General features: G+C 40.5%; 1 protein-coding gene across 5 annotated transcripts in view; it reads right to left on the minus strand.

The window, feature by feature from the left end:
* Nucleotides 1–12,644, minus strand: part of LOC109041282 (lachesin) — a 300,747-nt gene that overhangs the window by 96,763 nt on the left and 191,340 nt on the right. For all 5 annotated transcript variants that reach the window (XM_072298655.1, XM_072298643.1, XM_019057573.2 and 2 more), the window contains one exon: nucleotides 9,154–9,292. In XM_072298655.1, the coding sequence (XP_072154756.1) occupies nucleotides 9,154–9,292 (139 nt within the window). The remainder of the gene's footprint in view (nucleotides 1–9,153; nucleotides 9,293–12,644) is intronic.

Raw genomic sequence — 12,644 nt, forward strand, 5'->3', positions numbered from 1 at the left:
TTTTTTTCAGTGTTATTAGTGGAGATTTATGGCAATGTCTGAAGGTCCGTACGTCCTTCTTCCGCAGCACGGCAGAAAATGACGATGAATACGACTCTAAACCTGCAACAGCTCGGCGCGAGGCACGTGTTTCCCGTAGTTTGGCTATTGATACTCAATCGAAAGATGAGCGTTGTGGGGAGTGTTGACAGATAGGAGTGACGGCTGGTAGTTGGAGGAGCGGCCACGGTCGGAGCCTTGAGCGAAATCGATGACGAGATTCGCAATGAAAAGATCCTCAATGGCCACGTCCGAATTTGCGGTGTGCCCGAAGTGGGCCGGACGGGGGCGCGAGTACAAGGGATTTCACGGGCTGCGGCTTCCAGGATTGTCACCGGCTTCCGGACACGGTCCCTGTTTCGGCACTTCCGTCTCTCGACTTCGGCATTAGTGTCACGTAGCTGACAAAATAATCGCGCATAATCAACTTCGGTCACCCACCATCCAGGTTGCCATAGTTCTGTCTCTTACAGATCGGTCTACACTTGGATCTTGTCGAGTGCCGAGATGGAGGAGAGTACAGGCAAATCGGTGATTTTGGACGTTGGGTTTGCTCTGCTTGAAGCTCTTAAGTGACGTCCTTAAATTACGTCACCCAAGTATGCGGTGGAGGGGGGGTCTGGCGATGGGGGGATTGAGCCAACGATGACGTAAGCTTGCCTGAAAACGCTTGCTTGAAATTCTGATTTTTATCGATTTTAGACTAAAAGATCATTTATTAGCAAAGCAGTTCTAGCCAATAATTATGGCAGCTGTACCAGAGTATTCAACCCTTTCTCCGCACGCAAAGCTTGAATGAGTATAGAATAGGACTCTATCGTCAAATCAGGGTGATCTTACTGCTCTTTTATTACAGCCACCTCAACTTTAAGAGCTTCCTTTGAACATGACACTTGATTTCAGAGGATACCGGTGGCATCATCGTGTCTCTCACCGAATTCTGCTTGAACATAATTGAGCGAATCGAAAATTCCTGTTAAAGCAAGAACCCCATTTGCATTCTAGCTGATTAACAGTCGCCCACGATTGAATCTCCGAATTCATTGTGACTTTGTGTTGTGATCGTGGTTGGGCATAAACATCAGAGTAAACTATCATACGGGGAAGTTGCAATTGGGCTAATTATTGTAAGCCTCGTTGCAAACTGTTCGAAATCACGCTTGTTCAAATGGGAGCAGATGTTTCGTTTGATGTTTTTTTTTTTTTTTTTTTTTTTTTTTTTTTTTTTTTTTTTTTATATAACTAGGATCATTCTTTTGGACGGTACAAAATTCCTAATTACGAAATGAGATCAGATACATGGAAGAAGTTGGTCTTTAAGTTTCCGCTTAAACGGGTAAAGATTATTAGCACTGATGAAAAATCAGAGGAAAAAATCAGTCATTGAGGAAAGAAATAGCTTTGAATATATTCATTCACATTTATCAAGCTAACGTTAAGAGAAAAATAAAAGAACTCGCCCACAGTTTTTTTTTCAATCTGCAACAAAAATGTTTAATTATTACAATACACTGGGTACTGACCTCATATCTCTCATAGAATAAGCTTGCTCCACATTTCTGTTGAATTTATATGCAGTCATTTTTACATGAAATTTTGAATGAAAAAGTGTAAAATCATTACGTGGGATTCTGCTGTGATAATCAATCATTATTCAGCACCTTCAGTGTTATCAGTCTGTATTCTTATCGTTATTCCAAATATTTCAGTTAAAATGTGATGGTTAAAAAGTTTGAATGTACGGGGAGTACACGGGTAAAAACATTCAAAGGAGAAGCGACTTTGAAATGGTAGTTGATGAGTCTTGGTAGTAAGTATAATCTTACGCGTACATGGAGCCATAACATCCCAAAAAATATCGCTTCTTTTAGAGGATGATCTTATGAGAAGCTACAAAGTAAGGGGTCATAGATATTTTGTGAGAAAAATGTCTTATTAATGACTTAGTTGTATTTGGTGGAGGCGTTTAAATACCAAGAACTTACCACGAAAGTACAAAAATCCTCGCACTATTTTGACGGGCGTTTCCTTGAAATCAGGCTAAAAACTTGCTACTCAGACTTTGAAATGTTTTTGTGGCGTTGATTTCTCGATTGATGGGGGCTCTTGGTGTTAAAATCCTTGCATTATTAAATTCTGAACACTGGAATACCAAGAACTCATTCCGGATTGTGAAGTTTACCGGGACTTAAAATATCTGTTCCAAATAATACAAACGCTTTCCATCAGTACGCGTGCCATTCCTCAGCAAGAGGGCCCGATTTTCCAACGAAAGTGCTCTTAACAGCCTGTTTTTGCAATCGTGCTGTTTTTAACCGTCATTTTTCGGAATGCTGCAGTGTTTTTCACCATTTAGTGTCATTGTGCTGTGAAAATCAGAATAGGTTGTCTTTGTGAGCTTGAAAAACACCTGCGTCCCTTGGTTGAGATTAGAAATCATCTCAAAATCGAAATTTTTGGAGTACTTTTCTTCTGCGTGGCGGCATTATTAGAAGTCGGTCGAATCGAAAGAAATTCCGAAAACTGAGTATGAGTCCGCAGATTTACAGGAAGAAGCAATAGGGTTTTTTCTGTCACAGATCCATGACAGAGTTCTCTTTTCAAAACTCCATTAGAATTGGATAGAACTAGCTGTTCCCGACGAGATCACCGGAAGAAGGCTTCGAATTGTCAAAGTTAAAAACAAAACCATTCGGTGGCGGAAGGCGTGCTCTGTTTTAACAGGCCGCAGAATTCCCTCACCGTAAAAGTTGAAAAGTTACTGAAAAGTTTCGGTTTATGGGTCGCTTCACATTTCCACACCCCAACGGGATCATTTTCCAGAGAGTCAATTGTTAAAAGCTCGATGGGATCAGGGCCCTGAGACTCGATCCTTCTTTTCAAGAAGTTTCAATCTTACGCAACATTCTAATGGGTGAGTATAAATGTACTAGGGGGCTATGCCCCCTGGCCGCTACGCGGCCAAACCCCCAGAGGGCGCTTCGAGCTCTCTTAGGCCCGTGTCGACAAAAGAACGACCAAAACAATGAAATGATTTTCATCCCCGACTCTCATTTGTCCAATCTTCCTCTTGGCATGAGCGATTGGACCAATAAGAATCGAATGAAAAAATCGGCATTTATTTCAAACTACACGCGAAGACTTAAACAAACGGAGCGTTTCGTTGCTTTTGGATAATATTAATGAGCAAAGGAGCATACCTTCGATTCACTTACCCTACTAACAGACCAAGATTCAACATTTCTCGCTTAGTTCAATTTTTCGCTAAATTTGAAATCCTTGCCATTTTTCATCGGCGGAAATTTCAAATTTTGCCCCCCCCCCCCCTCTTAAGATCTCTGGTCTTTTTTTATATTAAAACCCTGGGTCCTACTTACAAATTCTGATCACAACGGGCTCATCTAGGGACAATCACCTATCGGAAACCGCAAAAATCATGGAAATCGGCCCAGTATAGAACGCTCAAACGAACTGTGACAAAAAAAAAAAAATTACATTGTTTAAATGAGAAAATTCGCAATTTTACCACGTAATCATCTCATTAATATAAACTTCGAAGGATTCAGACTTTCAGCGATTCTACCTTTTTCTATTTCACTCGAGAGGTTGCCAGATTGTGCGATAAATAGGAATATTTTACATGGATTTGAATTGGGAAAAGTGCTAATAAAGCAATTATCTGGCAACAATAGAGTCCGGGAGGGACGAGAGGCTGCCTTCCTGGGAAAACCCATGATTCAGCCGGAAATGTCATTAAAACAATTGATTCCATTTGAAGCATCAATTGTATACTAGGGGAAAGCTACTTTAATGTAATAATTGTAAATGGACAAAGATGCTACAGAAAAGGAAAAAGGAAAGGGAAAGGAAATGAAATGAGGATATGCTTACTAATATGCAATCAGAGAGTATAAAACAAAAACATCGGAGATATTTATATGCTATGAAAATATAAGAAAAAACACGAGTGGGCTCATTGCGATTCAGAACTCGAACTATACTATCGTTGAGCAGTTTTTAGACCCCTACGCCACCGATAATCTTCTTAAGAGGTAAAGATGAACTTTTGCTACTTCAGCGAGTCAAATCGCGGAAGGAGATCCATGGATTGTCTTTTTTCGCCACCCAATGGGACGACGTCCCAGTCAAATGCGTTTTTGAAGAAATGATCGATCCCCATCATCGCTTCATCTCCACACATCTATTCATGTGCAAATGATGGCACGCTCCGACAACAAGGTTCTAGGACGAAATTATTTTTGCCTCCAGAGTCTCCAAAATGTATACATCTTAATGATCAAACGTCCAATCATTGAGAAAAATTGCTCGCGGAGCGAGCCAAATGTCACTCGCGTAGCGAGTGATCGGGGGTCCAGGGGGCGCAGCCCCTTGGCTGGCCGCTCTGGAGCGCGTCCAGAACGGCTAGTATATATATAAAAAAAAACCCTGGGTCATATATTCAAAATCTGAATAAAGCGGGCTCATTTAGGGACAGTTGCCAGTCAATAGCCGCAAGTAAGTAGCAAGGGCTCCGGTCACATCACCTCTAAAACAACCTGCACCCACGGCTGTGTACTAACGTGACATTCTCCAACGGGAAAAAGATGTCAACGGCTTGGATGATTTCAGTTTGATTGTGTTAAGCTTTGAGTTCAGAGACACTGACACTCCACAGTCGGGAGGAAGACACCAAGCAGGTGTTCGAAACTAACCACCCACAGCTCTCCCCCGCCTGTTGACGTCCCGGTAAAACCGTTGACACTAATTCGCGCAATTAAAGCGGATTTTTAAGGGTCCTCGAAACTTTCCTTCGGGCTCCTACTTCTACCACCCTCCTTGCCGGGTTCCTTCCGTGCCGACGACCAAATCGGATTCTGTGCAAAGCGCTCGCCAATTTTGAGCCAAGTTTTTGTCACCTGATTTTTTGCCAAGGTTGTCGGTTGTTCTAGAAAGAAAATTCTAGTTATGTTTCAGGGTTCTATAATTCAAAACGATGCTATCCTCGGTGTGTATCTAGAAATATCGCTTCCTTGTAAGGGGAGGATTCAAGGGTCCTTCACAGAAGTTTTAAAATTTTATTTATTTCATCGAGTATTTATAAAAATGTTTATATAACTAATTTTTAAAAATACAGAATACATTCAAAATTTTAGAATTCAACTCTTGCGGAAAAATGTATCGTGTTTTATGCTCAAAATTGCAAACTCGCCAAAAACAACCCGAGTCTCCTCGGGTCAAATTATACACACTGAAATTTCCGTTCGTTTATGAGTAGATGATTGTTTCTGTGTGCTGAATCTTTTATTAATGGTTCTAGAATAATATTGCGTATCAGAGGAACAGGAATTTTTTTTGTATCCTGGCTCCATTCATCCGCCTTTCTATTTTTTTTTATACGTAAGGCCGATTTGATCCAGGTAGATTATCAGTTATTCTTGTGAGCGGAACGATTGAGTCGGACTGATTTTGATGATCAAACGCGTCACTTTTAAAAGCTACACAGAAAAAAATAAACGGTGCTGACGATAGAACCCTCTGTTCACAGGGCTCCTGCAGTTTTTTTTGTTACACTTACAGAATTATTCTGTTCTCACAACAGAAAATGTCTGTAAGTGTGACAAAGAAACTGCAGGAGCCCTGTGAACAGAAGGTTCTGTCGTCAGCACCATCTATTTTTTCTGTGTACTCACGGGGACATATTTGTCGTATTCTGCATGGAATTTTGATCGGGGAACTTTTTTTTAGGATCCTTCAATAAGTCTAGTAATCCACTCGTGTTCATGCACTACATTCAACCGAGACGCTACCGGAGAGAAATCCGACAACGCATACTTTTTGTGACTCACATTTCACATTTAAGACAGACGCAGACAGGCGACACTGAACGGAAACCTTTTCGAGTGAAAATAAGTTGGTTGGCAGAACACTACTCTGAGTATTCAAGCTCCTTGAATTTTTCCTGACTGAGAAGGAGGTGCACTTGAAAGTGAGAAGTGTAAAAGAAAAGAGCTAATCTGAACCAGAAGACAATGCCGCGAGCTGAGTTTTGAAATCTTGTTTGGAACTGAGCCTTTCACCGTCATAATTTTGACGGCTGGAGATTGCTCATTGGGATCGAACACAAAAATGAAAAATAATAGCTGCTCCTCAATAGAAAATTCAGTACTTTTTCAGTACACCTTCATTTGACGAGATTCGAAAAATTTAAAAAATTTGAATTTCTCGCTCAAATTGAGACAAAATGACCAAAAAATGAAAAAAATTCCGGACCTTCTGCGGAATTTCCGCACTTTTTCAGTATTTCCGGACCCCCCTTGAAAATCGGTACTATTTCCGGAAATTCCGGACTTGTAGACACCCTTTCATTCGACTTCATGGGATGAAAATTTTTGCTGTGTACTTCAAATGGGGAAAATTCCCATCCAATAGAGTCGGAGAAAAAGTTGGATGAAAAATAATTGAACCGTGTGAATTGGGCTTCGGGTTGTCCTGTTTTGGACCGTAGAATTTTTGTCATCGTTTTCGTTTTCCCGGGGAGCCTGAAAAGTTGACTCCTACGTGGCAGAAATGGACTGGTTTATGAGGATAGGAGTTGTTCGCGTGTTCAAACGTTTGCTTGCACTTGCTCAAGACTTTCTCATTAGCTAAAGTAAAAAGCGGGATTTTTTAGCGGCGGCCCGTCGAGAATATCGACGGGATGACGGTGAAATCCCGCGGGATGGGCGTTATTATGAATATAGAGCCGTAGACACGAGGATCCGAATGGTATTTTTGAGTGTTATTTCGCATCGCGCGCCGAGTTTCGCGCTTGCCGAGCAGAAAAATGCCGATATTATTTCTTCCTTTTATTGCTCGTTCCGGCGCAATATCCGCCTTCCACGATCCAGATCCAAATACCATATTTTTTTATTCATTTTCGAGAGCTGATGCGAATTTTAGTCGTGGGTGGGATACGGCCACTTTATGGTATTTCCTGAATCATCGGCCGTGCTTTTAATTTTTCATGCAGGATCGACATGAAGAACGAATGTGAATAATGAGGAATTTCCTCTAAATTCGCGTTTATATTCATCGGACACTTTCGAATAATCATCGTTCTGCTTGAGGCGCTGTCTAAATTTTTTACAGATTAAAAATCGTTGAATTTTGAGTGAAACTTCTTATAAGTTAACCACAAGGGAAGCTCAACATTCCTCCAGTGGGCTAATTGTTGAAATTAATAGACAAAGCCATAGACAAAGGAGACAAAAGGGATATAGAGGTATCCTGTGGATGGAAACAGATGGTTGCCATGGACAAAGAGGGTAGATAAAAGACTAACTGACGGCATGAGAGACCCTTTAGTTGACATTTTCTCCCTTAGTCTGTAAGAGCCACCCATTTCAACCAATAAGATCGCTCTTTTCTTTTTCTATCGCTTTGTCTATCGCTTTCAACAATCAGCCCGCAGGCTGATCATTGAGACTGATAAATGAGGACAAAGAGAAACGGAGGGATCATATCGGTTGAGACGGATGGTTGTTACAGATTAAGGGGGAAAACGATAGACTAACTATGGGGTCTCTCGTGGGTTGTCGTTAGTTACTCAATTACTTACCTGCTTTGTCTATTGCAACCGCACCCGCTTCCATCAATAGGATCGCTCGATTTTCTATTTGTCTTTTTTGTATATATCTATGTCTAACAATTTCAGTAAGTCCACGTGAAACAAATTTGTACGATGCAATTTCACACCCCTGTCTGGCGAATTAATCGACTTAACGACTGAATGTCTTCTTCGTCTAGCGCACTGTCTGGCAATTTCAATTAGCCCGCAGGGCACGAATTTGTGAGATTAGAATGGAACTCCCCCCTCCCTCTCCCATCTAGAAAAATAATCGACTAGCTTGAACTGATCCTTCGAGACAATAGAAAGAATTTTCCGGCTAGATCTTAAAATTCAATTTTTCAACGTAACCCGTCTAAAATTGCGTTATTGAAAATTTGCCCTCGGTGGACCAGGGTCCTTTATCCCGCGCACGGTCACTTTCATGGGATGAAATGGACGTATTTCTGCCAAACGAAACTATATACATTAAGACAAGAGCCCTGAGACCCACAAGAATATATGCATGACAGGGCTCACGTTGTAGTGCACATAGTTCCGTTTGGCAGAAATACGTCCAAATATTATGTAAAAGCGCAAGAGCAATATTCTATTGATTCCTTTCTTCTTTTTTTTAATATAAGAATTGAGAGGAAATCTTTTAAGTTCTTTTATGTTATTTCAATAGGAAAAATTACATCCATTTCAGTTAAAAGTGGATTGGAAACTCCTAAGGAGAATTTCAATGAGATAATCGTAAGCTATCGTAAAACATTCAAAAGGATCTAGGAGAGCCGCACGGTTGAACTGCTGACACAAGGAGCCTCGCTTTGGATAAATTTAGTCATAGCAGAGGAGCGGCAAAGCAGGCCCCTTGATGCAACTATTTGAACTTGTAGAACATGCGAGGAAGTATCATCTGATTTGAAGGCGTTTTAAATTCCAAGCGCCGCGCCGCGCCGCGCCGCGCCGGCCGCGCCGTAAAGATCGAACAAACTTGAATGCGCTACCTCGTGAGCGGCGGTAAACTGCGGTATCATTCCTAGAGTTCAAAATTAGGGAAAGTGTTGTCATCTAAATTATTTTACAACACACAAGCTGAAGCCGTTTTCTGATTGGCCCGCGAATCTTGGGCTTTCGTCGGGCTTTTGAATAAATAGAACGGCGACAAAGGTCATGGACGTGATAAGAATCCTTGAATTTCTCACTCCTACAGTATGTTTCGAAAAAAATTTAAGATGAATATTTCTGCAGATTTACACATTTGCCATTAAATACACAAACCTCTGGCTACGCAATCGGGGCCGTTCAAAAAGTACATGACAAATTTCGGATTTTTCGACAAGTCTCCCTCTTGTGCCACTCTTGACAACAAAACAAAATATCGTAACATTCTCCTCGATACCCCCTTCCTCCTGGAGTCTTACGTATTTTACCTAAACATTGACAACGCTCCTTACATGCAGGTACATTAGTGATGAAATCATGGATTAGAAATATAACATGCATCCAACTTTCGAGTGACTTACCCTTCAAGCAGCATTTCCGTGTTGTCGCGGACCCAGTAATTGACGGTGTTGGGAAAGGCCTCGACATTGCACTCCAAAGTGACGTCAGTGTTCAATGGGGCACCGAGGAGCTGGTTTGGTACCTTGATCACTGGAGCAACTGCAAACAGACCAATCGACCTGTTGTTGAGATCAATTCATTGGGAGCAAACATTTTATTACATACCGCACCCGCAAATTCCACGTAAGCCACGTAATTTGATTCGTCGCATAGCAGATCTCACCGTTGGAGGGTAAGCAATCAATGTAAATTCCTGTATTTATCCTAGTTAAAGTTTTGTTTGTTTGTTTGTTTGTTTGTTTGTTTGTTTGTTCCTTTCTTTCTTTCTTTCTTTCTTTCTTTCTTTCTTTCTTTCTTTATTACTGTTACTGCCTTCTTTAGAGGTGTAAATGGCCTTAGATGCTAAAGCACCGCTTTAAAATAAAATTATTTTACTACTACTTTCTATCTTTCTTTCTTTGAAATTATAACTTGGTAAAGCGCGTGTGTCGTAATTTAATAGTAACGCCAAGTGCTAAAGCCATAAAAAAAAAAAAAAAAAAAAAGAGAAGTATTAAAATCGTGGCTTGCATTGAATTTACCTTAACCCTCTATTACATGAATTCATTTTGGATCTCAGACTCTAGGGGACTCTAATCTTTTTTGTAGCTTGCACAAAAAAATAGGGTACATAATTTTTTTTTATAATTTTAAAGTTAAGGGAATCAATTTTTCAAAAAAAGAAAAAAACGATGGAATTTCGCAAAATCACGACACAGGGGGAAGATTCAATTTATAAAAACCCCGAAAATACATCGTTTTGAATACGTAATGCCATGCCATTGAGAGTTAATTACCCCAATAATTTAGCTCCCTTATAGTTTTCAAATTTACCTCTAAAATACGCTCAAGATTCGACTCAACGATTTAGCAGCTGCAATGATTAATCCAGCTACACTAATAAACTCCATTTGTTGTCCTTAGAAAGTCTGTGCAAATAATTGTTACTGCTCTCGAGAGCACGATGAGCGTTAGTTTCAAGCAAAATAATCCATGCTGTTTCATTCAGATTTTTCTCGGCAACATTTTCAGCATGAGTAAATTGCACACGCTTCGCCGGGATTCCTTTGAAGTTGGGAGTTGTGAAAAAAAAGAGAGTAGCGATTTAATGACGCGTTCTAATGTAATGATTCGCACTGAGCCTCTCATAATGACGCGTCATATGTTTCTTTATTCACGAGTCTCTCATGCAGTCGTGAAAGAGTTCGGAATTGTTTCACCTCTCCGTCCGCTTATTTCTGACAAGAATAAATTCTTTATCAAAGATGAAAAAACACTAGTATTTTTCCTCCTTTTATGAACACGGATAGAACATTTTCAGTGTTAAAATCTGGTGCGTTCATATTATCTTGGCGCCTTTTTCCGAATCCTGAAAGTTCATCCGAAAAAATAAAAGCGCGTGATGTGTGATTGTGTGACTCTCCAATCTGGACGAGCGTATAGTTCATATTCGGCGATGCGAGTGCCACTTTGATTCTAAGGTTACCTACCCTAAGGCAAACAAACCATTAATCTAACTTTGATGCTTCACTTGTGTGCGGCTATTTTATTGCCCACGAAATTTTGGCGAGCGAGTGTCAACTGCCTCTTTCGAGCACCTCGAGAATGAATACCTCACGGCTCTGATTTCCTTACGCGTGGATATCTGACACTCCTCTTTGCCGAGGCTCAAATTCGTTCACACCAATTTTGGCGCGCGTGGAGTCGAGAAACTTACGGAAGTTCTGACTGCACATGTGCATCATGAATAATGCATTAAAAGCGGATGCTGCGTTGACAAATCGGGCTTAATTTGGTATGAATTCGATATTTTGCAGTGGGGCATCGAATGGATTTCCGTCGTTATCTGGCAGCGCGGACAAGGTTAATATTTAATCTGAATTCTTACACGCATCAATATGTCGGGCAAGTTTCCTACACCTTCTCCGGTTCCTTAGATTCAATTTTAAACATACAATCACTAGCGAACTGGGTCCACGGGTTCCTGACACAAAACTTCAGCCCGAAGAGTGTGGGAATCCACTTATAAAAGATGATAGAAAATGTACTGAAATTAATCCTAACACGTTCATTTACAAATCAAGAGACTTATTCATGATTGTGCTTGGAAACTACGAATAATTTGTGAGGCTCATGGAGACCGTGACTTGAAAGGTCGGAATGCCTCATACACTGAAAAAAAAACTTCGGCCGTGGGAGCCGCAATTACGGGCAATATAGACATACCGTCCGTTCCGGGCTCCAAGGCCGAAAATTCCGGCTGCTGAAGCCGTAGCTTCGGCCTCTGAACCCGGAGCAATCGAGGCTACGTCTCCAGCAGCCGGAATTTTCGGCCTTGGAGCTCGGAACGGACGGTTTGTCTATACAGCTCGTAATTGCGACTCCCACAGCCGGAGTTTTTTTTCAGTGTAATAAAATAATTTGAACTAAAGTAAATTGTATTATTATATTTTCCCCCTGCAAGTCAAGCAAAATGTTGTGCTTCGTTATTACTTTATCTACTTGTAAAAGACGATGCTTTGCAAACTTTATCCTTTCTACAAAAAGGAAATGAGAGGAGGGGTGGAAGGGGTTTCTCATCTCCATTGCTTTTTGAACTTGGAATATTAATTCGAAAACTAATCAAGGAAGAAAAAAACCAGGGACGTTGAAAAACTTTGAACTCGATAGTCTTCATAGAACTTCACATCCACTGTCATTTCATTTAAATAGGATTTGTAAATCAGCGCACATTAACTTGTATTGAAAGTTCATGAAATTTTGAAATCACTCCTTAGACTCGGTAAACGGATACGAAAGAGAAAATATAGCTTGGGACATTACATTGACTGTCCGTCAATAATATATACTCGTATATTGCCTTGTCCGTAATGGCACTGATTTTCGCGCAAATTTTTCTTTCGCAACTCTCATTTCTTCTTTTTGCGTACTCCTTCAGTTACTTTCAGTTAGAATTGTCTAATTTTGAAGAGAACTTGATTTCAAAAATTTGGTCGTTACTCAAAACTTTGGTTACTCAGCAGTTTTGTGGACAACTGTTCGTGAGATTGGTAGGAGCAACATTTCACTGGGAAATGAAAATGATACCAAATTGGCGAAATCTTAATATCTGGTTAGCAAATAGGGCTATTGTCTTGATCGAATGAGGAAAAACTAACAAAAAACAGAGAATAGGAGAAGAGAAATGTAAGGAAAGAGGAAAAAAATCCTCCTCAAGGCGTAATACGAGTGTGAAAATAATATTTATTTAAAGAGCCGAAAAAAATTGCTAATGGGACTTTTGAACTGTGGAACGAGCGATTAAAAGAACATTGTGGAATGGGTGTAAAAAGGTTTAGATTTACGAGGGACCGGGAGTTAAACGACCGGGCTGTCAGTGAAAACGTGTAACCGTATTCATTTTCCGGAGAAA

This window comes from Bemisia tabaci, chromosome 1 (assembly GCF_918797505.1).
Source record: "Bemisia tabaci chromosome 1, PGI_BMITA_v3".
NCBI lineage: Eukaryota > Metazoa > Arthropoda > Insecta > Hemiptera > Aleyrodidae > Bemisia > Bemisia tabaci.